The 27,991-nt window shown below is 41.5% G+C and overlaps 1 protein-coding gene across 1 annotated transcript in view; it reads right to left on the bottom strand.

Annotated features, from left to right (window-relative positions):
- The window catches only part of DAB1 (DAB adaptor protein 1), a gene marked incomplete at its 5' end in the record, with an annotated part of 275,913 nt that overhangs the window by 134,072 nt on the left and 113,850 nt on the right, over window positions 1-27,991 (bottom strand). Inside the window, 2 exon segments of the mRNA XM_081306683.1 lie at window positions 191-289; window positions 8,418-8,557. Of these exon segments, the coding sequence (XP_081162809.1) occupies window positions 191-289; window positions 8,418-8,557 (239 nt within the window).

The raw sequence follows: 27,991 nt of genomic DNA, 5'->3' as shown, positions 1-27,991 counted from the left end.
CGGTGCAGTCACACTGTGGCCAAGTCAGCAAAGAGACTTGCTTTGATGGACGATCACAGTTGATCAAGTTTGTCAGATGCTTTATGTGTTTTTATGCTTGTTTGATATTCCCGCCCAGAGAGTAGAGACTTTTAAGGGCACATCTGTCAATGGACTCAATTTCACATCGCCAGGCGATTCTTTCACTTACCCCTGTCTTCTCATCAAAGATTTTGATCCCTCCAAAGGAGATGGTTAAAAAGATTTTCTGTTTGTGTTCTCCTTTGGAACGAGCGCCAGCAACAACGCCCTGTTGAAAGGAAGGACATGGTTTTTACCTTTGTGCTTTCATTTGAAAACTCCCTCGGGTCCCCAAGGCACGTCCGAGACCATCAACCAGTGCCACCAATCATGCACACCCTTTCCCTCTGCCCTGCGATGATCTGTGCACAAAGTGCTCACATCTGCTTGATGTCTTAGAGTAATAATTGACTTGGCTGTTCCAACACGATGTAAATACATACTTAAACATTCACTCTAATCAAGATTTAGAGAATGCCTACTGTGTGCCTACATACTTGGTTCAGAGTTAAGGATCCCCAACTATACACAATATGGACCTCATAATAATATTTTCACTGGATTTTATGGTGGATATGGATTTAATCTTTTCAATAAAGGCGAGTCACTAGATATATGCCTAAATGTGATTTTATTTTTGTACTTCTGGAAAAGACTTTTGTATGAAATCAATCCTACAGATTAGAAAGAAAATAAAGGGAAAGATGCTAGACTGTATGTTTTATTTTTGTTTGGAAAAACATGATCATCACCTACTGCTTGCAATTTTTATCCAAAGAAATTTTGCATTTTCTATTATCTTTTCCCCTACCATTCCTGCACTTTCAAGCAAAACACCAAATGCCTTCCATTGTTCAAAACATCTATTTCCATACTTCCCCAAACTTTTTATAAACTGATATGTGTATGTGTGCATGTATATATCTCTATCTCTATATAGCTGTCAAGAAGGCAAATGTCACAATAAGTAGGAATGTTACTTGGCTTATATTCTATCCCCAGTGCTTACAACAGTCCCTGGAGGATAGCAGATGCTTAGCAAATAATTGTTAAATGAATATGAACTATCTGGAGACCAACTCCCAAAGCTGATAAGATTCATGTGATGAGTAAGGATGGTTGCTTTTAAAATAGACTCTGTGGCCCAGGTAAGTACAGGCTTCTTACAAGGGCATACCAGGAGAGTAAAGGCATTTCTAGGGTCTATGCCAAGGGCTGTTACAGACTCTCCATTAATGTCTTGAAGCTCCCCACTCCATCATGTTTGAGTTAACAGACTATAAGATTAAGCCCACCTCTCAGCAGATACAGCATTGGGCTTTTAGAAGTAGCAAAGTCTAAAATCACATTGATTTCTGTTCCCAGGAGATAATAGTAGTTTGTGCTGTTCACAGGATAGTACATTCTCAGGACCAGGTTCTGGGAATGTGTAGTGGTGGAGAGACTTGAAAGAGGCACATCCTCTTGAATTTGTCTGCTTATCTTCACTTTGGGTGTTGAAAAATATTCTGTGCACTCAGAATATTTTATTATGCCCTTGGTTCTATGTAATCCTGGACAATTACTTAGCCTACGAGTTCCACTTCCTTAAGTGTAAGTACTATTTTTGCATTGTTAAGAGAATTAAACATTTTTTTGTAAAGTAACTAGCATGGTGTACCAGGGTACACTATCCAATTTAACAACAATGAATTTCTTCTAGTAATAAATGAATATCCATGTAAACTTTAGTCTAATCCCAGCTTGGATACCTACTAGTAGAAAATTCATCCGACATCAATTGCCCACTAATTCTCAAACACATGTTACTCATCAACCAGCACACAGAACATTAGAGTCAGAGAAAAACCTTAAAACAAAGTTTTCCAACCAAGGATGAGAAAAGAATGTTCCCAAAGGTGGTGGGCAGTCCTGAGATAGCACAGAGAATTAGGGGAAATGCTGAGACCATAACTCAGCCCTCCAAACTTTGTTCTGGGAGCAATAATTATTGTGTTCTTTCTAAAAAAAACCAGATCTCTCCTATCTAATGTTCCTCTTCCAGCCCCAGGACTAATAGCTACCCTCTAGTTGGTAAGACTATGGTTTACTTTCAAAGTAAAGCACTTTGTTCACATCCCACATAACACATCTTTAATCCAATGGTCTCTAGATTCCTCATTGTGCTGTTGGCTTTTGAATTCCCCGTGGATACTCTTAAGGAACATGGTGGAATGGTCAATGTTCATCTTTGGAATCCCAGAGGTAATTCCTGTTTCCCTTTAGTGTCATGCTCTCTGATTCCCTTAGCCAATAGAGAACCCTCTTCATGCCAAACTGCATCTCATTCATTTTCTTCCTGGCACTTACTGCCATCTGGCATATCACATAGTCATTGGTTGATTTTTCTGTCTTTGTCCAGAGAAACGAAAGCTCACTTGTGCATACCTGGTGTTAAGAATGGGACCTAGCATACAGCAGGCACTCAAGGAGAAGTGAGATGGCTTTAGGTAGTAAATGAGAGGACAAGTCAAATGTTGAACCTAGGAAAATTTGACTTTGAAATTGGTGTTGATGGCTGCATTTGAGTAAAATAGCATATGCTGCCACCACACCATACCCTGAACTCCAACCTCCAGTATCCAGATGAGACAGAATAAGTAGCCCCTTGGTGTGCTGTGAATGTGTCTCCCCAAATTCATATGTTGAAACTTAACTGTCAATGTGATTTCATTTAGGAGGTGATTAAGTTACAAAGGTAAAACCCTCATAGAGGGGATTTGGGCCCCCGTAAAATGGCTTGATTGTTCCCTTTTGGATCTTTGTAGTTCTGCCACATGAAGACAGTGTTCATCCCTCCAGAGAACTCCACTATGAGGCACACCTTAGAAGACAGAGGCTGGACCTTCACCAGACCCTGAACTGCTGGCACCTTGATTTTGGGAGTGGCCAGTATCCAGAATTGTCAGGGAATACATTTCTGTTCTCAATAAATTAGCCAGTTCTGGGTATTTTGATTTAGCAGCACAAATGGACTAAGAGAGCACCTTATTAGAGGAAAGGATTGAGAGGACTGATTCAGAGGGGAGGAGAGCCCCTCCTCCTTTATTCCTCCCAGGGAAGGATGTCTCAGGACAGGGTCGGGAAAGGGTTGCACCTTTGGCCAGGAAGAGTAGCTTTAATGTCTCTAACTCCAAGATGAATCCTCACAGTCCCAAGGCTTGCAGAATCCTGGAATATCAGATAGCAGTACTTCCTGGTACATGGCAGTGCCTAATACATATCAAGGCTATCTTTGCTTGCTGGTTCCAAGTACCTGTCAAAGACTCTCTGGTAGAAGATTGTGGTACATAAAAAAGAATGGAAAGAGTCGATATGCATGTTCCTGCAGGCTTGGTGCTTGGGCTGCTGGTCTTGGCTTTACATGATAAATGAAAAAGAGAAGGATTACCCATATGGTGCAATCTTTTTGGAAATAAAAGTCCAACTTTATTAGCCATTCTTTCTCTTGTAAAACAGGACTCTGCATAAAGCTCTGAAAATCTGCACTAAATCTAGGCAGGCCTGCCACCACAGCATGCCTTGGGGACTCTTCTTCCATAACAATATCCACTGTGTTATGTAGCACTAGTGGGAGTGCAGAACACAGCCCTGGTTGGGAGTTTGATGCTGCCTATGTAGGTGCCATCTGGGCCTCTATACCTAATATCAGCCACCTGACCCCATAAGTTAACACTGGAAACCAGGAAATTGGGACATCAAACATTTTATTGGGTGTCTAATCTATGTTAGAAGTTTTCTTATGTGTCATTTTATTTAGCCCATACCACAGTTTTGGGAAGTAAGAATTATCTCCTTCAATTCATAGATAAGGAAACGTGAGATTAGTGACCTCCCTAAACCTAAAGAAGAAAGTCACTGAACTGGAATTAAGGCAGTGATCTTTCTGATTCTAAATGTAGGAGTCATTCTACTATAACCCTCTCTTCTCAAAAAGATTTTTTTTTCTGGGAAACAGGTTTTTAAAAATTGACCATGCTATGAAGCATGCCATATTAAAATGTGTCCCAAAATTTCTGAAGAGAGCTCAGTGGAGAGGAGGAACTCTAAAAGCGAGAACCACATTACTTTCCCTATAACTGTTGGAACAGTTTAATGAACTTATGTGCATAACACTGTCAGCATGGAACGCAGGGGACAGTGGTCCATGATCCTTATCATTATTGCCTGAACTATTATTGATATTTCTTAGCAACACCATGTGCTAGGTGCTGTATGATATGGCTGGCACGGATATCCCAAAGAATACCCAGGTAGGCAGTGTCTTAGGGGAGGAATTTACCCCTAGAGAAAGGGTCAGCATGGCCAGGCAGGATTAACAGGCTGCCTATTCAGCTCAGAGGATGCTTTGTCCATAGTTAAGATGACATACAAGAAAGGGCTTTGAGAACACTCCCACAGAAAGGAGCATGCACACAATATCATGACTGTGATCTCCATGGAACACATAAAGCACGTGTGTAAACACAACAGGCTACAGATATGAATACTGAAAACCTTAGGATGCTATTTCAGAAAGCCCCACATAATAAACTTAGTCTCTGTTCCCAGCCCTGTTACTAGCTTGACAATCTTAGAGGGAAATATTTATCTTAAATTTCATTTTTTCCTAGTTAAAAAGGGATGATAAATAACTTTCTCTGTCCTGCTTTGTGCCCTGAGACAGTCCCATGGAGACTCTATTTCCTGGTGTCTGAATCTTCCTTCCCTCTGGCTTGCAGTTAAGTTCCACTATGAAAGATACCGACAGGAGATCAGAGGGTGGAAGGAGGGAGACATCGGGTATTTTTCTTGACTTCTCTTTATTGATCTGTATCTCTGGTTGTAGTTTTTTTTTTTTTTTTTTTTAAATTTAAGGAAGGGGCCTTCCTTATCTGTCCTATTTTTCCTAGGTTCCAGTAAAGATTTTTTTTTTTTCCCCCATAGGTTCCTAGGAGTAGAAACAGCCTCTCACTATTATGAGACTCTGGGTGCCTCACCACACCTCGCCACCTTGCCTTCCCTTTGCAAATATCTCCTTCATTAAAGAGTCCTCATCTGACCTGGGTAGGGTGAATTCTGCCTTCCAGGACCCTGAGTGACATCCTTGACGTTCTGTACTCAGCTTGCCAGGCACTGTCTTTGGGAGATGGCATCTTCTCCCGTGGTTTCAATCATCACTGTTTTATCAAATGTCTAAAAGTTGGTTATCTGAAGAGCCAATGGCTGTGGCTGTTAGATGGTAGCTTATGGGTAGGAGATTAAAATCAATTTATGAATCAAGATGAATTAAATGCAACTGCAAAACACAATATAATTAAGAGCTAAACTATGTCTTGTCAAACACTGGGCCTCTGGAGATCTAGGTTTGGGTTCTCTCACACTCAATGAAGAATGGCGAGGCAAATTCCTTAACCTCTCACAACCTCAAGTTTGTTGGTTATAAAACAGGAGGCTGATGGTTATCTCATAATATCAAAAGAGATAATACACGTGACAGCGCTCTCTTGACTCTAAGTTGAAATATGACAATGACAATGACGATGGTCATGATGGTAGGCTTGGTACCCAGGCAGTGCCACTCACGCTCACCACATGAATCCCCTCTAAAACCTCTATAATCGAAGACAAAAGCCCCTGTGACAGGAAAATGCACTAGCTTCAGGAAGCCTAGCAAGAAAAAAAAAATTAATTTTTTCATTTCTCATCTGGCAAGTGGGCCTTTTCTCAAGGCTAAGAGGCACTTTGTACTTATCTTTCTCTTACTTTCCTGGGAAGGTGGCCAAATAAAGAATAGATCATTAAGATTTCTATGTTTCCTAAAGAAAAACCACTGGGAGCCAAAATGTCAGCACACTTATTAGCAACTTGCAAATAATGAAACATAACTGTCTGGGAACCAAGAACCCCTCAATAAGTTTAGTGCACCTGACAGGAGTATGTTATGGCAGGACAAACTCTCAGGGCTTTGGGGATCTCAGAGTTATGAGTGGTGACAGATGGAACCCAAAACTGCATGTAAAACACACACACACACACACACACACACACACACACACACACACACACACACGATTGACAGTTATTGCTAGGTCTGGTCCAGCTGGCTTGGCCCAATCTCAATCCGAAGGGAGAGCCTTCGGGGAACACAGGCAAACCCTTACTGCACATCCACTAAGACCCCAGAGCTTCCAAGAAGGTAGTTGTACAATGAGGCACTCCATGACAGGTGCCTGGTGAGGGGCTATTTTCTGGATACGGGGGAAGGAAGATGCATGAGCTCCTTTCTCCTTCTAAGCTGACCTGTGGCTGTGGGTGGGAAACAGGTCTGTGCACAGGGAGGATTAAGTAATGACATTTTAGTGATTTTTTTCAATTAAAATTTGTCAGGAACGAATCTCTATTTTTTTTGCCTAATTTCATAATTGTAATGAGGAACTTCAGCAAGAATCAAGATCCAGGCTTTATTCCCTTCTTTCCCTAGTTCCCCTTAGGTTGGCAGATGTAACTCTATCTAACGGGGGAGTTGGATGAAGTTGAAAACAAGAGGCTTCACCTCTTCAGGACTTTCTGTGCCTCACTTGCTAGTAGACAGTTTGCTTTCTGATCTGATGCCATGCACAAGTCATGGGTTCTAGTCTGGGACAGGAAAGGGGCTGGGGAAGCAGAAGGACTATAGTTATCCACTCTTCCACAAACCAAGTGCAATAGTCTGTTTCATTCAAGATGTCCATGTGACCATATATCCATGTATCTAAGATGTCTATGTGACCATGTATCTAAGTCAGGTGCAACCATCAGAGACAAAGCTGGGAGGTAGAATTCTTCCTGGCCAACTACTTTTTGTATTTATCATTCAGATGTGAACTTAGAAGAAAGAGAGAGCTCATTATTGGACTTCTCTTAAACCTCAATAATGAATTTTATGTCATTTATATATTTTTCTTATACTAGACAAGATACTGTACCTTATAGTAGATATAAATAAATGTTATTTTAGCAGTTACATATTACAGCTTAAAGAAACAAAAAGAAAGTAATGGATATCCAGTAGAAAATCAAGAGTTTTTAAAATTCTAATTCCTATAGCCATACTATAGGGGAAATTTAGCATTCAATATACATGGTAAGCTGCTAAGAAATAGCAAGAACAAAAATAAGTTGTGATTATTAACCATCTGAAAGGACAGGTGATACAGAGGGCATTTTACAGACTTTATCTCATTTAATACTTTAAAACATTTGACTGGGCTTGGTGTATTGTTCTTTTCTTCCTTTTACTTACAAATATTCCACTGACCAAGTTTTGTTCTCATGGACTATTTGAAGATTTGGTTAAAAATGCCCACATACATTATTAGATAAGAAAAAAATAGAATATGCAACTATATAAATTATTTAATTTCAACTTGATTAAATATATACAGAATTTATATGCACATAAAAACACACAATGACTGTAAATTATACACCAAAAACTGTAATGCTAATCATCTTTGTGGGATTTTGGATTATTTCAATTTTCTTCCTTATACTTCCTATATTTTTCCACAATATTTTATAATGAACATTTATGAACTCTATTATTAGAAAAACAAATTGAATATGTTTAAAATGCATAAAATATTTTTAGACTTCTTGCTAAGTCTTTTGTTTTTCTAATATTTTGTTTCACAAAATAAACAGAATGTATGAACACCACAATCTGTAAAAAAAAACAGTATTCCTTTTGTATATTTTTTTAATAAGCTGATTTGTTTATATTTCCCAATTTCTTTGGTTAGTTTCTTAGTGAAAGGCTTTTTCATAGCATTAAAAATGCTAAAAAAAAATCACAAAGAAACCTCTTTGTTATATCTCCAAATCCCAGAATCTAATTATGGATAATTTTAAAATATTATTTTTTTTTTGTTAAAAAAGTGTTTGGAGTGCATTAGCAGAAATTACAAAAATGAATAAAATCAGCTTTCACCTTAGCATCTTTTACCATATGACAAAATATGTAAAAATCAAAAATAATAGCGTGGCAAAAATTCCAAAAAATGTGAGAGACTAAACAATTTGACAAGTTTGTAGTCTTATTTTTACATGGGCTGCAAAATAAAGACATAATTGGGTAAAATATGATGATTTCAAAAATTATAAAACAAGACCTGGCAAAAATACCTCCATATAGTAGATCCTCAGTAAACATTTGCAGAAACACTGAAGTCTCTTCCTAGTGAATAAATGTGGTTAAGTCAATCATGAACAAAGTAATTTTTGCCATAATAATGGCGATCAACACTTCCCCTTATTCATATGAAGCCCTGGATAATTAAATGACGGGTACACAGCACCTTGAGTTTCATCATGGAGTCTTGACATAACTTGTCTCCCCGAGCTGCGGAAACTTCATCAATCCCGATCAGTTTGGCTTTGTACCGGACCCCTTCACCTTTAAACCTCTTTATCAAAGTGGCTTCACTGCGATCCTGACCTGAAAACAGAGAAACAAAGATTCAGATACGAAGCTGTTGAGATTCCATTGTCACTGTGTCCTGTCAAATCATGGGGCATGGCAGAAAAAACTGAATAATATCCCTAGATGCAAATTCTGGCTCTATCTATTGAAATACTGAGGCAAACTACTTCTCCCTGAGCCTCATCTTTCTTAGGCAGAAAAATTACAAGAACCATCCCAATGAAGAATGCAGACAAATAAATCTGAAAATATATATAAAGCATCTAATTCCATGTTAAGTGAGAATCACCTACTAAGAGTTCATGTCCAAGAGTCTTGTTGGGAAAGTATCAGCACTGACTCTCCAGTATCCCAACATTTAATAGTGCTTTGGCCAGGGTCAAAGACCTCCTTTACACCCAATTCCATGGGCTGTTTTATAGGGAAACTCAAGAGTAATTAATTTGTATCAAGTAATGACCCAGGATGATTATCCAAAAAACGGTTTTATGATATCTCTTCTGCTAACTCATGAGTTTAGGGAAATTAGCTTCACACTATGTGGAATTGAGTGACCATACCTTGCAACAGACCCTCTCAATAATTATCAACATAATTACCTTTATGTTAATAATATTTTATTAATATAAATAATATATTATATATGTAATTTAATAATTATTATTAACATAATATTTTGCTAAGACCCATCAACCAGGGATTTAAACAACCCCCCCCCCCATAAAGTCAGGGCTGAGGAATTTCCGTGAGTTGAGCAAGGGAATTGTGCAGGAGGTTTCATAAACTTTATATCCACTCTTCACAATGACCAAACCATTTCCATTTTCCAGGTAATTAAGATAGTCACAGAACTCAGGTAGCTTGTCTGGGCTCACAGAGTCAGAAATAGGTTGAATACATGGGCAGTCAAAGCCCTCTGTAAGCTCACCATAGTTTGCCTACTGTGTGGTCTGGGCACTGCACACTGGTTCTCAGAACTGGGTACAGACTAGCCTGCTGATGCTCATTAGCTCCAGCTCCTGATTCCTTCTCTATCATGCCTCCCCTTAAAACTTAGCATTGAGGGCATCAGAGATAATTCCATCCATTTCTTCCAGCTAGGTAATGTTAAAACAATGGCAGCTCTATGTGTGGCTGAGAATTATCTGAGGATATGCTTAAAACAAAAAGTCTAATGGCCACAGCTAACCACATTGTAGTGCTTTTCTACTGAGAAAACATGACTTTCATTTCATTCATTCACCCCTTAGCGAGACTTTCCTCTGTGCCAAATGCAATTACTCACTGGCAACAGATGAAGAAGACAAAAATATTGGTGCCCCCAGAAGCTCCAGGTTGGTGATGTAAATAAAAATGTCTAGAACATTCTGCTAGGTGTGTAAGAGGTTTTCCTCCCAGGTCGACTACACTGTCTGAGCCTTAGTTCCTTATCTGCTAAATGAGGACAAAGGTCTCCCATAGCTTATGTAGGTTACTACAAATATTATGTGCAAAACATGGATTCATTCTCATGGTGAGCTTTCTACTAATGGTAGCTGTTGCCACTATGATCAGCCCAGTAAGAGAAGCACTACAGAGGGCAGGATGCTGGCAGAGGGGAGGCCCAGAAGAACATCTGCAGAGCCAGACCTGGACATCTGGTCTGCCACTTCTAGTTCTCATTTGCATCCACTGCACTCCGTGACTCCTACTTGATCAAAGCCTTTGAACAATATCCATAAAGCAAACAGAAGGCCTAGGTGATTAGTCAGAGAATATAACTAATGTGAAAATTAAACCTCAGGGTTCTGGGAGGGCATGTCCAACATCAGAGCTGAGAACATTTGCTGCCATATGCCTTTGATGGGCACCTAGCTAAGTGACAGGGCCTGTGGTCTCACAGTCCCCTCTTCCTGCCTCACTATTTAAAGTTGGGTTGGGGAGACCTACAGTTTGGTCTGAGGTTACCTCTCTGCCTTGTCAACACATTGCATTGTTTCAGTCCTTTCACTATTGGAACCTCCACCATCCCCAAACCTTAACTGGAATAACATCTATCACAAAGCATGCACCAATGTTCCTGGAAAAAATTCCTAGAGGTAGATAACAAACACTGAAATTGAATCAGAGAGGCCCCGTAACTTGTCCAAGTTCCTTGAGAAGGACATGACCCAGATTTGTACTATGCCAAGCCCATGCTCGGGATTTGTTTGTGTTCCGTGTTCTCAAAGCTGTTCTCTCAACCACTGTGATTAATTGTCTCTCATCGATCTAACTTCCCTATAAAGGCCTAACTTTACCTTCTACAAAAACATATCTAGTCCAAATCTGTAATATGAAATGTAAATACACTGACAGCATGAAAACTCCATTGCAGGTTAGAGAGCGAGCTTGGATATGGAACAAACACTTGCAGCACCCACTCATGTAAAAAAAAAAAAATTGTCCACGAGTCGGGTACAAAGAGATCCTTAAGAAACATGAGTCAGGGTGCAGAACTCTGCTGAGGAGAAAGATTCATAAGAGAAGGCAGAGCCAGATCAGGTGAATAAGGGCAGAGATTAATAAGAAAATATTAGGCCATTTAGAGTAAAGTAGGGAGCCCAATTTAGATTAGGACCCAGGGCCAAGCTAATTTGTATGAAGGGCACTTAGGCAGTAGATAATCTAGTTTCTCATTAAATGTTCCACCATTAAAAGGGTAATTTTTTATGAGCACATCTTGAACAAGGTCTCCGTTATATTAGTTAAGAAATAAATAATGGGTATCAAAACCATAAGGCTGTAATTCCACCAGAGGCGCATACAGTTTGAGGGTGTAAGGGACAGGGTCAGTCTTTGTGCATGTTTACATCATGAATCACAGCCTAGTTTGGATATGAGAAAGGCCATGGGTTCAAGGGACACCATCAAAATGGTCACTCTTATCACGTATTTACTACGTTGGTCACTATGCCCAGAGTGTCACATCAGCTGATTTCTCCTTTAGTCTTCACACTGCTGTTTGAGTTAGGTTCTCTAATGAGTACGATTTCATAGAAGACCAACACCAATGTCCAGAGTTGACAGAAGAGTCTATGTTTTTAATAACAACTCCATTGAGACATAATTCGCACACTATAAATTCACCCTTTTAAAGAATACAACTCAGTTGTGTTAGTATATTCCCAGTTATACAACCAGCACTGCTGTCTAGTTTCAGAATATTTTCATTACTCCAAAAAGACACCCTGTGCCCATTACCTGTCACTCCCCTTTCTCCATTCCTTCCAGGGATAAGTAGTTACTAATCTCTGTCTCTATGGATTTATCCCTTCTAGCTATCTTATGTCTTTGGAATCTTATAATGCATATATTTTTGGTGTCTAGATTCTCTTACTTAGCAGCAGCATGTTTTTGAGTTCAGTATGTATTGGCAATTCATATCTATTTTTCCTTGAACATTATTCCATTGTGTAATTATATCACATCAGCTGTTGCAATTGAGATTTTAGATTGTTGCCAATTTTTGGAAACAATCTATTATGAATAATGCTGCTAAACACGTGAAAGTATTTGTGTGGATATGTTTTCAAATCTCTTAGTATTATACCTGGGAAAGAAGATGCTAGGTCATATGGTATATTTCTATGTTTCACTTTTTGAGAAACCATCAGACTTTTTCTGAAGTGACTATACCATCTCACTAGCAAATTTGGAGATCCAGGTTCTCTACCAGATGTTCTTCCCAACATATGGTATTGTCTTTTTACTTTAGCAATTTTAGTGGATATTAAGCGATATCTCATTGTGGCCCTGATTTGCATTTCCCTAAGGATTCAGGATGCTGAGCACAAGAAAACACTTTCTTTCATTTGAATATCTTTTTTTTTTGGAGAAATATCTATTAAAACCCAGAGCCTTAATTTGAATCATGATCTTGTGCAAATTTCATAGATTTAACCCTGAGACTGAGCTTCCTGTGACCTCACTGCACTCTTATTTAGTGCTTTTAACTTTGTGCCACAGCTATTTGAGTCTTAAGCAGCCTAGAGTAAATCTACAAATCTTCCTGGAAATAGGCATTGGTATTATTCTGCAGATAAACTACAGCCAGAGAGGGAACTCAAAGTTATTTCCAGTTGAGTTGGGAACAGTTTCTCACCCTCTTCTACTTTAGGACCTGAGTTCTGCTGGGAGATAACAGGACTTAAGGGTCTAAAACATGAGCTCTGCAGGCAGGACCCAGCCATCTGAGTCACTCCCTTATTTACATTATGGTAGGGAAGTGCTTTGATAGATAGCGACACTGTTGTAGACATGTATAGATAGTGATTGCTCTCATGTGGGGTGACTGGGAAGGTTAAATAAATAACCCACAGGACAGGGACTGACATAGACTAAGCTTAGTCAACACTGACCATGGTTACTTAGGGGACCTCAACACTTTCAGGTTGTCTGGAACAATCTCCAGTTTATAGACTTATTGTTTTGCCACCTCATTACCAGCACTATTTACTACTCTCAAAAGTACCGAGTAAGAAACTTCACTTGAGGGTGTCATCCGCAACAATATTATCATTTATACGCCATCTTGCATCATGGGGTTCTTGGTCCAGATGCTGTGCAGGCTTAAGCATGGTGAGAAGGTAGGAGGCCCAACAGGTAAGGAAGCAAGGGACATGCTGTGCAGAGGAACTGAAGGTATGGTGCTACTGGGAGAAGAGTGAGGTGTATCAGACTGCATTTTAGAATCACCATGAGTCTCTCTGAAAACACCACCCTGCATGCAGATTTTGATTGGACTATTGTGGGGTGAGCCAGAGACAATGTGCCTGCAAGGCAGGGGGCTAGAGAGCAGGGCTACAGTGGTGCTGTCAGAGTCTGGAGGAGACTGGCTACTGGAAGCCTAGGAAGCTTCTGGACTTTCCTCTTTAGGTCATGGGAGCTATAAATGGCCCACGTTCCTTTGAGGATTAGATTAAAAGCAACATCTTGGCAACATTTGGGGAAGTTTAAGGTTTTCATAAATTGATTGATTAATTCATTTATTCAGTACTTATTGAGTGCTTATGGTATGTTCTAAGATGTTAGAGATGCAGGAGTAAGTGAACCATATCAATATCCCTGTATTCATGGTCACTGCATTCCAGGGGACAAGGCAAATAATTTCTGCAGTAATTTTTAATTTTTAGTGAAATGGAGAATCAACTGTAAAAACAACTACAACAGCAATAGATTCTCATAGCCTACTCATGAGATGTTGCTCTAGGAGGAGGGACTCGGGAGATTGAGGTGACCCTGAAATATGTAGTTCTTAAAGATCACTAGAAAGCAGCAAGGAGTAAAATGAATAGCAATTTACTTATGTAGAAAAATATCTTGTAGAATGGTAATTCTCAACCTGGCATCCTCAGAATGGAAAATCACAAAATTCTTATTGGGATTTTTCAAACACATGCTAATCTTTTAAACATTTTATCAGCTGTGAAGGGAAATGGTATAGTAGTAATAAGGTACCTCAAAGGTTATTTTCATAGACTTCCACACTGCTTTCTTACAGGATGGAGAATATTTGTTAATGTTTTTCTAAAGGGGATCACTTTAAGTTCCAGAAATGCGACTTGGGATCTGTGGCTGGCTGGGCACGTGTTCCCTGGGGGATAAAGCGTGTGCCTGCTGCTGGGCAGCCTCTGCCACCTCATTACTGCTTCCCTGCCTAGATCAGAGGAAAAGAGCCACCACTGAGTGGTTTGAAGATTTCTACTCTGATACACCTGCTTTAGTTGGCTTCCTGAACAAGAGTAATTAACAGCAACTAATAGGGGATGCTTTGTCAGAGATCTTAATCCAAAACTCTCTAAGTAATCTGAGAATTAAATTTTCAATATATCACTGATTTGAATTCCAAAGGAGGAAGACATGGGGGGTTATGCAGGATCATACAGTTGCCTAGAAACCAAGCCCCCTGAAAGAAAGGCAAGGAGGCCTGGATTCAGACAGGTCTTTGTTACTGCACCTTCACCTATGTGATTACACAGGACCGCTTTACGTTTTGTTGAGGTTCAGTTTCATCATGTGACCAATGAGTGTTCGTGGAGATAAGGTGGTCTCTAAAGCTGAGTGCTAACTACCTATGAGGATACTTATAACAAAGATTTAGAGAGTTCTACCATGAGTCCAATCTATGTTATATATTTTGGAATAGTTCAGTTTATTGTTATAGCAATTTTTGTTGTTGCTGGGGTACTAGGAATGGAATCCAGAGCCTTGCACATGCCTCTATTACTGAGCTACATCCCCAGCCCTTTTTATTTTATTTTTGAGAATGGGTCTTGCTAAGATGCCTAGGTTGGCCTCAAACTCAAGATCCTCCTCTCTCAGCCTTCCAAGTAGCTGGGATTATAGGTGTGCACCTCCATGCATGGGTGTTATGGGAGACTTATGTGGTTGTATTTTAGATCTGTAAACAGAAATTCAGAGAGCTCATGCTGCCTAAGTTGACACATCTAGGCAAATGCTCAATTTGGGGTTTAAACCCAGGCCTTTCTAAATCTCCAGGACCCAGGTCTCCAGAGGATCTTATTTAATTTTAATCATATATTTCTACAAGTAAAGTAGCCTTGAAAATAGTATAAGTAGGTACCTAGTGAAAAAGATATAATGCTACATAATATGCATATACTACTGACAATCATATATTTATGTTATAACTTGTTCTTAAAACTTTTCAGTTTTAAGCCAATCATAGATGTGTTACATTCCTCGTGTGTGTCCCATGTCCCAGAGTATTAATTTGCATACCCAGAGGGGTATTTGCATCTTCTAATGTTTCCTTGAGATCACTCTGAGAAATAACAATGTGAAAAGTCCTCAGGGAATCACAGCAAACCCACAGTGGTAATAAGAGGCATGTTGTTTCCAGGAGTCTCCCATGTTGGCTTTACAGTGGGTCATATGCCCCCAGAGGCTGCTCTTTCATGCAGTGGGGGTGGTGGGTTGCCTGCATCTTCCTAGAGGGCATCTGGAGGTATCCAGGCATCACAGGGGATGTGCCCCCAGTGCCCCCTTAGAGATCTACCCCAAATGCCATCCCATCACACACTGCCTGACCTAAATGCCACGGTCTCTGCCTGGCCTACCCTGGGCTGTCTTCCCTCACATTCCTCTTTTCTGTCCACCTCACCCCTAACACCTTCAACTCCAGTCTATGGGGCAGGCTTTCCCCCCACCCCCACTGTCCTTGGCTTTTGCTAGTTTCTCTTCTCAAAATTGCCTTGTTTCCTTAACAAATACTTTAAGACTCAGACTCTCTGCTGGGAGGGTTTATTTTTCTCTCCAAGCTCCCTGCCTTTCCTGTCCCCAGTTCTTTACCAACTAGAATGAACATGTCCTGGACGTGTCCTACAGAGTCCGCCCAAATGGTGTCCCTGCTGAACTCCCCAGCCTATTTTGGACCACACCTGCACATTTACCAATGGCCTCCATCCAATCTCCCAGCACACCACACTCTGCATGCTGCTGTGCTGTGTTAGCTTTCTGTTGTAACAAAAAATACCTGAGATAATCTGCTTAAATGGAGAAGAGGTTTATTTTGGCCCATGGTTTCAGTCTGTTGCCGCATGACTCTGTCATTTTTGGTCTAGTGTGCGGGAGAACATCAAGGCTGGGAATATGTGATGAAGCAAAGTTGCTTAGCTCGTGGCAGTCAGGAAACAGAGAAATGGAAAAAGGGGCCAGAACCCCAATATTAATCTCAAGGACAAGAACCCAATGACCTAACTTCCTTCCATGAGGCTCCACCTCCTGAGTTTCCACCTCCTCCCAACAGTAGAGGATGGTCACCAAGACTTCAGCACATGGCCTATGGGGGGATATTTAAGATTCAAACCACAACTTTCTACCCCAGGACTTTAAAGGCTCAGGTATTAAGGGCTAACTGATGGTGCTCCTGGGAGGTTGTGGAACCTTTAGGAAGTGGGGCCTCGTGGAAAGACATTGTGAGGTCATTTGGAACATGCCCTTAAAGGAGACAGTGAAATGCTGGTTTCTCCTTTAGTTTTCTTCCCAATTACCATAAGGTGAGGCAGTTTCCTCCATCACATATTTTGGCATGAAGCACTGCCTCACTACAGACCCAAAAGCAAAGGGGAAAAGCAACCTTATACTGAAACCTCCCAGACTGTGAACTGAAATAAATGTTTCTTCCTTGAAAGTCGATTATCTCAGGTATTCTGTTACAGTGATGGAAAGCTGACTAATACAATGTGCTCTACAATTTTGCACCTGCTGTCATTTGGGTCTGCATTCTCTATCCCTCCATCCTTTCTTCTTTTCCTGTTTATACCTGAGATTCAACACAATGTCCTATGCCCTGGAGTCCTCTGTTCTAGAGAGCTATCCGGCTGATTTACTTTGAGATGCTCTCTGTGTATTCTCCTGAGAATTCCTCTACACTCTTGCAATTAATTAATCTTATTTGCACTAATCTGGTTAATAGCTGCCATTCTCATTAGTCTGTAAACTCTATAAAGGCAGAAACTATGTCGGATCAGTTGACCACTGTATCCCCAGCGCCTAGCATAAACACACACACACACGCACACACACACACACACACACACACACACACACACACACATATATATTAACTTTTCTCCCTTCAGGCATCTGTCCTAGGACCCACTGGCCTTCTTCCTCCAATAATATAATTCATATTCCTTATCTATTTCCTTCTTTACACTTGAGCTACATGAGGATGGAACTGGGATTGATCAAGTATGTCCTCTGAATCTAGCATGGTGCCAGACATAGTGCAGGTCCTCCATGCTTGGACATGTGTAATTGAATAAATGAATACATTTATTTATTCTAAAGCACTGAGTGGATTCCAAGTATCAGGATCACCATGGAAAGGAATCCTTTCCACACAGACCTGGTTTCATCCATCCTGTGAATGTGATTCACTTAGTCTTTAAGGAATAAAATTCCTAATGCCATGAAGTGAATGGCACACCAGCAATCACTATGATGTGAATGAATCACTTTGCTGCATGCCACTAGGGTGGGGTGGTCTCAATCTCATCATGACCTGCTCACTTCCTAACCCAGGAAATGACTCTCCTCTGAATATAAATCAGGCCACTCCTTCAGGCACTGAACAAATTCTTCCTGTTGGAGCAGGACTCAAAGATGGCCTCAGAAAGAACCCCAAGTCCCTGTGCTATAGCAGAAGGCAGAGCCAGTATTGAGGCCCCTCACTGCAAGTCACCCTGAAGCAGCTTCAGCACAAGCCAGTTCCTATCTGGAGTCGGGCTCAGAGGAGGAAGGCAATTAGCATTTTATGACGTGAGCAGATTGCCCACACCATCCTCTGGAGTCATAAATGGACTCCCACTCCAGACTGCTCACTAAAGGCTCTTAATAGCCAAATAAAAGAGATTTCACACTCAAGATTGTTTTCTTTCTCTCTCTCTCTCTCTCCCCCCCCCGCCCCCACTCATCTTAGGTTATAATGAGTGCAGCCACAGAATCCCACCCAAGAGCCAAGTTCGGTATTCTTGTTCCTAACGTGGTCAGTCCAGCGGTGAATTCTTGCTTTTGACAGTTACAATATTTGCCTGTCTAGTAGAGGTCATCTCCAACACACCTCTTATCTCCAGCAGACTAGTCATTTCTGTGTTCTGGACACTTAAACATCAAAGGAGGTGTCTTGTCAGCACAGGCTGCTACAATAAAACACCACAGACTGGGCAGCTTCAAGACTAGGCATTTATTTCTCACAGTTCTGGAGGCTGCCAAGTCCGTGGTCAAGGCACCAGCAGATGTGTTCTTGGTGAGGGCCTCTTGCTGGCTTGCAGATGGCCACCATTTCACTGTGCTCACATTCCTTCTCTATTGGACACAGAGGCATGGAAGGAAAAGGGAGGATGGAGTCAAAGAGGGGGATGAGCACCATCTGCCAAGGCCCTCCCTCTAAGTACCATTACTTGGGAATTAGGGTTCAACATACGATTATCAGGGGAATACATACATTCGGTTACAACAGCAGAGCCAGAATTAGAAAGGAGGAGTAAAAACGTTGATGATATTTAAAAATGAATATGTTTGTCCCTCCTTCAGAAACTGTCATAGTTAAGCTTCATAGTGACTTTGGAGGCAAGGACAGTAGCATATTCAGAAAGGAAGGGAAGGGTGTCCTGGGGAAGTGAAGTCACCATGAAAGGCCACATTGCTAATGAAGGCCACCTCTGCCTAACGCTTCGGAATCAGAGGGCACTGGGTTTGAATTGCAGTATAATACTTCCTGTGCGTGAGAGTTTGCGAATGATAATAAACACTTCTAAGTGTCAGGCTTTCCATCTGCAAAATATATGGTTTCCATCTGTAAAAATATGTAGTTTCCATCTGTAAAATAATTGGTTGCTCCAGGGTGGTTAGAAGGATCATGGGAGTTATCATGTGTTAGGTTCTTAGCACGCTGCCTGGCACATAGCAGTCATTTAGGAAATACTCACTGTCTTCTTCCTCTAATAATATACTTCATATTAAGCACGAGTTATCCAAAGCCAGTGCTAGCCAAGTTGTACTGTATGAGAAGCAATGGTCCCAGCTGTTTGGGAATTTTTTTGGTTGCCTGGGAATAGGGGTGCAATTAGGAACAGGATGTTCCTTCCTGAAGGCCATAGGGAGATCACCTTATGAATTATTAACACAAAGAGACCCCCTCCTTCTGCATATCTATCTGAAGCATAGGCCATCCATCTTGATAAGGAAATTTCAAAGGGTTGGGTTTTTTTCCCCCATCCCATCTAACATCAATCTGTCCATGGCTAGGAAAGCTCTATTGTCTGTAAGGTTGTCCAATTTAAGAACAGATTGTGGGGGGTGGGGGATTTCAGGGCTCAGAAGCAGAGATAACTTATTTCACTTAGAATTCTATCTTGCAATTATCCAGGTGTTGATTTGCAGTGGACAAATAATCCTATATTCTGGCTGCGTAGGAGAGAATGCTGATTTTGTGTAATTAACTAGCTGGGTAGCAGGCAGAACAAGGGAAAAGACATACTGAGGAGGCTGTTAAAGTGTGTTTTTATGAACATGGCTGCTGTCATTATTGCTAAAAGGTAAACTAATTAAAGAGCTAAAATATTCAACCTGTGATTCATGCACACATTTTCTTTTTAAAAAAACATCCTTCTCTAGTACTTCTGAAAAGTGCTCTGTATCTAGGGCATCTGGAGCCCTTGCACATCTTTCTGTACAGGGCAGTATAAAGATGCCAGGCTCCTCTTCCAGAGAGACTCATTTGAAAGCCTGGGAGTCTGCATTTACTTACTTATATGGGACTTTTGGTGGCCCCATATAAGTGACCCAATTCTTCTGAGAGTGGGTCCTTCTTGCATCTCCCTGTCACAGAGTTTCTAATATTTATTTCTGTTTTTTCTTCCTGCTGGGTCTTTAAAAAAAAAACATCTATTATAAAGTGCATATGACATTAGTAAAATCCTCTTAAAGAGTTTAAACAATCACCAACCATAACTTCCCACTCCAAGGAACCCTGAAACCAATAATTTCCTAGTAGCAGCTCTTCAGACACCATTTGAAAGTTTCTCAGAAGAAAACAAAAGAGATCCTCATAACAGGTAAGCTTGGGGCATGCTCTGGAACCCTGGTGAATCTCTAGGTGTACAGCATAAGAAAGCAGAGGTGGAGTTTGACAGAAGTTCCTTGAGGGCCCATACTTCCTCCTGATTCACTCACTACGTGTCCCAAACAACTAGAGCCTAGTGTATGCTGGCTACTCAAATAAAGTTAGTAAGAGAATTTGCTGTCTCTACCCAGAGGTTCCAAATCCCACCCCAACTCCAACACAGATCTGCCGCAGCTTATAACTCTAGAAATGAAATTTCAATTGGAGTCACACTGCCCAAACTTTCAGGTTTGAAATAAATAATAAATCAGGCTTGGTAGTCTTCCACTCCTACCATTTTTTCCCCCAATAAATAGAAGGCAGGGGTGATAGAAAAATGAGCACTCACATCTTCATGTCTCAGGAAAAGGAGAAAGAGTAAATCTCTTAGTAAAGACAACTAGAGTCAGCCCTCCATGGCCAAGTTCTTCAGAGTCCTTCCAGGAAGGCTGAAGTATGTGACATATCCTGCTAATTTGGGCTAACAAGGATTGACCAGTGTGGCTGCAAACGTACAGCTTTATTTTCACACACACTGCTTCGAGAGCCTGAGGATGGTGCGATGCTATTTGCATCTCAGGTCTTCTTATCCCTGGGCTTGTGTCTTTTCCCTGGTGACCGAGAGGCAAAGAGGATAAGAACCAGCATGTGCTGCCACGAAGCATCAGGCATTACGCTGTGACGATGCTGCATTGCATGCGAGGGACAGGCTTTTCACAGTATCTAAGTCCTTCATTGCTGCCGTTTCTTCCTCACAGCCACCCACACGGCAAGCATTAAGAAACCCTTGTTACAGAACAGGAAATGGTAGAACTGGCCCCAGGTCACACAGAGCCAAGCAAGGCAGAGGCAGGTGCACTGAGAAGCAGTACAGGTAATCAAAAGCAGTCTTCAAAGAAGAGCATCTGAAGTTTGAGGCTGGGTAAGAAACAGGGCCACAGAAAGCAGGGAAAGGCCAGGTCTGAATCCAGTTATTACATTTACTTTTGTGTCTGTCATTTGTTGCCAACAGGGTCCTATTATGGTTGTGGCACTGCACAAAGGAAGGAGAGGCTACACGAAGCACGTGGAATTAGCGTGAAATCCTGTCTGCTGTTGCAGAAGGTGGGCCAGAGTAAGGAGAGGAAAAGACCCGTGCAGGGGGAATCTTGTCCTCAGCTGGCTTTGCCATTCAAGAGCTTCATGAGACAGTCACATCATCTCTCCACAAATGAGAATAATAACACACATTCTCAGAATTATTGTAGGAACTCCGTGCAGGAAGATATATCATGCACCCACATGAGGTGCAGCTTGTGGTCAGCACTGTATGTTTAGAATATTCTCACTTTTTTTTTCCTGTAGACAGCAGGCTACCCATGAAAATAAGAGAAATTTAGGGGTACAGAGAGAACCCTGAGTCTCTAAAGAAAAAAAAATGCCGATAAACCATTATAATGCAGAGCAAAGAACACAAAAGCAACCTAGCCCGTGTCTTCACATCCATATCCTTGCCCGCAGCCTGTCAATTGGCTGATGAAAAACAAAGAAAATTAACTCAAGTACTATGTCTAGCTATCATGCTCTAATGAAACAAAACAAAAGAAAGCAACCAAACTGAATTAAAAGCAGCAGGCATCTGTAGGAACCACTCCCTGAGGAAGAATGTTAACCAGAGACTTTGATGACCCAGAGGTGACATAGCCAACACACCTTTGGTTGGGGGATTTAGGATGCTAATGAGACAGGCTATGTAAGAGAGAATGAAAGGGCAACTCTCAAGTGCAAGGAAAGCTTGCAATTGTGTAACCCTGCCCTGACTCCACCTCCAGTCCAGCCCCTCTATAAATGCTAAAACTCCAGACCCAGATAAGGTGGGTGAATCTCTGACATCACCTGAATTCCCCTTCTCCAGTGTGAACCTCCTCTTTATAATAAATCTTTTGCTCTGCTATTTCTACTGAACATATCCTTAAATTCTTTTCTCTCATGTGATCAAAAAACTTGAAGATATGAACAGAGGTCTCCTCTGCTTTTGAGGACCTTTTTAAAGCCCTATATCAGGACAGAATGACACCCAGATCCAGCTCCAGGACTGAAGACTCATTCCTCAGGTGGTAAGCTGGCCCGTGAAGGTTGTTCTCAGGGAACTATCCTTTTAGAAAAAGCCACCTCACCCAAGGTCCCCTTCCCCTCCTCACCCTTATTCACAGTAGCTGCATCCAATGAATAACTGGTTGATTAGGTAGGGTCCAGACCCCATGCCTCAACTGAGAAGACACTGAAGGACAACACTGGCTCCAGCAGAGTTGAGCCCTTTTGTGCAACTGCATCTTGGTTCACCCTCCTCCCTTTGATCAGCCACCCACCTCTGTTGGTGCACAGTCTGAGGTACTCTCCAGTGAGCCTCCTCCAGCAAGTCTGTCTTAGCCACTGGCCTCCTGGGGACTCAAACCAAGGCAGTACAAAATTATTTGGCAGCAATGTTCTGAAAAAGGGAGGGTCTGGAGATGTGGAGAAAGGAGGCAGAAAGTTGGAGCAGCAATCCAAGCCCCCAGGTAGGAAGGCACAGAGGGTGTCAGGTAAGTGAATGACAGGGTTCCATGGGGCAGAGCCTGGTTAGAAGGTAAATCCCTGGCTAACACTTCACCTCCAAAAGCAGCTCAAGGGCCCCCTGCAAAACTGCTGTGTGTGTTCCAGCTGTCCTCGGAAACTGTTCACCCTGTGAGAGTGAGCAGTGACATTCCAGTCCAGGGACAACCTCATTGCCACCAAACTAGGAGATACAGTAGGGTTGGCTTTTCTTGAGTTCTCTTTGGAAAATACACATGATGACAGATACCAGGCACCCGCAAAGTCCCAGGGGCAGGGAATGAGTGAAGATGGCCTTGTTCTCAAATGAAAGATACCAGATATATTGTAAAACTTTTGCTATTTACATTCCTTAAAGTGATTTTTTAAAATTTTCTAATTACAAAGTGAAAAATGCTCAAGGGTTAAAATTTGGAAAATGAAAGAGAGAATAAAAGAAGAAAGTCACTAGGATACTATCCAGGGATATTCAGGATTGTGTTTGAATATATGGTCTTCCAGACTTTTCCCATAGGGTACACACACACAACCCCTACCCCCACCCTTTTTACTTTCATCCTATAAATCTCTGCCCTTTATTCACTTGTGATGTATATATTCTCCTGAATAATTTTTTTTGGTAACATGATTCTTAGTGGCTGCATAATATACCATCACATAGATGCATCATAATTTATCTAGCCAATGCCACCCTCACTGGACAGCTAAGATGTTTCCAATTAAAACAGTGCAAAGAAATACAATATTGAGAATTACTCCTAAAGACAGTTAAAAGATGCATTTTCCCTGTGAGAACATCTACATGAAGTCCTTCACACTTGTCAAAGCTGATGCTTCATTATTTCCCCCTCCCCTTCTCCTGCTCTGGAAAAATGCAGGCTTGAAACAGACAAATGTGTGAAAACAAATGTAAAGCTTACCTCTCCTTATGCCTTTCTTTGGGAGACACACAAACAATGGAAAAGAAGGATGTTTGCATGGTCTGGATTACAAAAGAAGTCCTGTTAGCTCTGGACGAGCTGCCCAGGGACAGCCCCCCAGACTGACAGCAGAGAAGGGGAAGTAGGAGAAGGGGGCTTACTCAGGAGCCTGAGGTCACAGGGTGTGCAGATGGGTGGAACCCCCGGCTTGACCTCTTAGCCCGTGTGCATTCACACTTGGCATTGGTAAATTTGTTCTTGGGCTCAGATGTAGGTTAATTAAACCACAAATGAACAAGACTTTGTATTTTTACAACCAGCCTGTGATTGGCTGAGAACTTTCTCCCGTAGTGGTCACAACTTCTTTCATGGGGTCATCTCCATTAGGGAAAAAAAAAGAAAACAAAAAAAAAAAACAAGGGATTTAATTGGATATCTCTGTTGCCAACTTGCTTGCAGAGTATTTTTTAAGTGAGATTATTTTGGTCCTGGTATATTCTGGTGTGAACAAGACTCACGCTTTATCTCCCATCTGCCTTCTAAACAAGAGGCCTGTGTATACTATCGACTGATTAAATTATTTCTTTAGAGTACAAAGAAGTATGTGTGATGAAGACAACAGAGAGGGCAAATCAATTATTTACTGAGGAGGCTGCAATATAAATTACATTTGATTAAACTCCGAGATAAATCTCCGTGATGGAGGGTTTAAGTGGAATGTGTTGGAACAGACAGTAACTAAGTGCCCCTGACAGTTGCTGGTAATGAACTCAAGGGCACAGTCCCAGTCCTGGCTCACCTGGACTCACTTCTAGCACAGCCAGCTTAATATTTATTCATTCCCTAGACATTTACTGAAGGCCCACTGTGTTCCAAGCCCTGGTCTGGGTCCCAGGACACAGTCATGAATGAGAGAGAGAAAGCCCTTGCTCTCCTGGAGCTTCTAAGAGGGGAAGAGAGATGATAAGCAAGTAAATAAATAATGAGCAAGACATTCCAGAGAGTGATACGTGTTATGAAGATGATAGAACAGTTTGATGGAATAAGGAGTGACTCGGACAGGGCGGGGAACAATTAATTCAGATAGGCTGGTCATGAAGGCATTTCCGTAGGAATGACATTTAAAAGGAGATGTGAGCAAGAAAGGGCAGTCATGCCAGGAGGAAATGTGTTTGGCCTGTTAATAAAACAAAAAGAAACAAGTCTGATCACAGTGGCATGATGGGAGGTGGGGGTGAGTTCGGCAGGGAGACACACACTCATGTGCTGCTGGGTGAGGCAGAGGAAGGAAGGTGGGTTGGCTTCTAGGTGCAGTGGAAAGACCAAGGGGGTTTTCACGCAGGGGCAGGATGCATTCTGCATGGGGACACTTCTCTCTGTTCTGTGTGCAAAGTGGGAGAAGTACAAGCAGGGCTAAAAACCCAGATGACAGGGAGATTGGGGGAAGGTAGGAGACGAACAGCAAAGGACTAGATCAAAGCAGGTAAGGTTTCCTCACACACTGTGCCAGAGCCAGGAAAAGGGAGCAATGGCGTTGGCAGGTTAGTGAAGGCAGGGTTGCTGCCCCATCCAAAGTCATCCCAATCGGTGATGGAGATAGTCCAGCGAATATGGCGGCTTGCTGTTCCAGTTAAGACTTTCTGAATTCCAGCTGTATGCTGAGTGTGGGGTCTAGTGTAGAGATTTGACTTCCAAACCCCTGCCTTGCCACAAATGGGTCCAGTCCTGAGTGAGCAGGTGCCTGGGATGTTGGGTGGTCCCATTCATGTTGGGACCCTCATTTGTTCCTGTGAAGTATGGGATACAGAAAACCTGTCCTGAGGTTTGGGAATAAAATAAGGACATGGGGGAGGTAACTGTCCTGCTGCTATGGCTTGGATAAGGTTTGCATGTGTCCCCAAGGTTTCATGTGTTGAAAGTTCATCACCATTGGGAGATATTAAGAGGGTGGAAATTTAATTCCATTCTGGCATTTCGAGATGGGGCCTCTGGGAAGTGATTAGGGTTAGATAAAGTCATTTGGGTCAAGCCCTCATGATTGATGCTTATAAGACAAGAGAGGGAGACCAGAAGGGGTACACATGTGCAATTCCTTTCCCGGGCCAGGTGATGCTGAGTAGGCTCAATACTCTGCTTATACAAAGGCATTGACCTTGGGCCTTCAGAACCATGAGCCCAAACAAACCTCTTCTCAATAAAAACTTATCCAGTTTGTGGCACTTTCTCATTGGCAACAGAAAAACAGACTAATATACCTACCTAGCATATAGATGCTCCAAAAATATGAGTCTCTTTCCTTCCCATTTAAATTTAACACCAGATTTCAAATGGAACAGTGTCCATGCTGAAAAACTATGGGTGCTTCTTAGTGTGGATGTAAAAGTGGCATTTTCCCCTGTTTTTTTTTTTTTTTTAATCACTTGTATCTCAAGGACTGCAGGAGAGTTGGGACTTGTCTCATTCACCAAAGTTAGACACCTTTTGTGACACCCACCTAGGAGGCCACGTTTGAACTGCTGATTGATGCCTATCCCACACAGCAGGAGGGCCACAGTGGCCATGTTTACACAATATGACCCCACCCTCTGGGCCCTGTTGACTGAGCCCTGTGGCAACACCTAGTCCAAGCTGTATTGATTAGAGAAAGCACTGTCCTTGGGAACTGAGGTCTGAAGCACAGAGGAGTCAAGCTCTCCCTGAAGTGAGAACTGGCACATGTAAATGCAGAATTCTGGATGCCATCTTTTCCTGCCATTGGCCTGGGTAAGAGAAGAACTCATGCTAGAACAGTGCAGAGAAAAGAAGTTCTAAAAGGAACAGAGAAAATGTCATGTTGGGGCTCTTCCTGATTCCAGATCCTTAGGTGATCTTTCCATGAATGCCTTTCCTCCTACTGGCTCCTTATGATATTCACCCCCCAGCACAGCATTATATTTGATTTCATTATATTTGATTCAATTTGATTTCTGTTATTTGCAGCCAGAAAACTTTCACTAATAACAAATATGAATTAAACAATGCAATTATTCTGTTAGGAATTCTCCTGTCTAGTGAAGAAACATAGTTTCATAAAAGGTAAATATAAATCTAGTAAATGGAGGTAGCACCAACACCCAAAAAAGAGCACCAGGAAAGAGTGAGACATCAGGATATGTATATCTGCCCCTCCCTCACCCACTATCCCATGGCAAGAAGGCAGACACTGAACACTTACTGAAAGGAAGAAACGGAGATGGCTACCTCCCAATTCAATGCTCCTGGAATTTTATCCCCAATTCTCTCTCCTTAGCTCCACCCATCCCTGGTAATAGAGTCATGGAAATAGAAAAAATTGGGATGAGATGATTTATTTTTCCCCTGCTTTCATCCTCAGGATCTCAGACCTCAAACTGTCTAGTTTGTAGTTTATTCCTCGGGATAGCTTATTTTTCCATGAATTTAATATAAAAAAGACAATTATCTCCTAAAAAACTTCTCTTCATTTCTCTTCTGGGAATAAGGAAAAGCAGACAGGTCTTTTGGATAAGATAACAGAAGCACAAATATCTACCCACAGCCTTGCTGAGTGCAACAAAGCACCTTCCTGCCAAAGAGCTAAATGAGGTCCATAAACATAATCTTAATGCTTCTTACACCCTAACTGCAAATGGTCAGGGAGAAACTGACAAATTCAGGTAATGAGCAATAATGGCTTAAAATGATCAATGAGAAAGATAAACAAGCACTAATAGCCCTTTTTGTTCAATTCAGCCAACATTGTGAGCATCTTTTGTGTGATTGGCATTATGTGAAGGGCTGGTCTGCCATTTTTTAAGCAACTACTGTGTTCTACGAACCATGATAGTTATTTCACCTATGTTACTTTTCATTTAGCTTCAAGAAAACTTTCAAAATCCTCAAAAGGTATTACAATCTCACTTTGTGCTGAGGAGTAAATGGGATTTTTCGAGGTCAAGAAACCTGCCCAGAGTTCACACAGCCCATATCTTAGGGTGGTTTTGATTTGCATTTCTCTGACTGCTAGCGATGGTGAGCATTTTTTCATGTACTTGTTGATTGATTGTATGTCCTCCTCTGAGAAGTGTCTGTTCAGGTCCTTGGCCCATTTGTTGATTGGGATATTTGTTCTCTTATTGTCTAATTTTTTGAGTTCTTTGTATACTCTGGATATTAGGGCTCTATCTGAAGTGTGAGGAGTAAAGATTTGTTCCCATGATGTAGGCTCCCTATTTACCTCTCTTATTGTTTCTTTTGCTGAGAAAAAACTTTTTAGTTTGAGCAAGTCCCATTTGTTGATTCTAGATATTA

The sequence above is a fragment of the Spermophilus citellus genome, assembly GCF_964194105.1.
Source record: "Spermophilus citellus genome assembly, chromosome: 9".
Lineage (NCBI taxonomy): Eukaryota > Metazoa > Chordata > Mammalia > Rodentia > Sciuridae > Spermophilus > Spermophilus citellus.
This window is presented reverse-complemented; position numbering and strand designations above follow the sequence as displayed.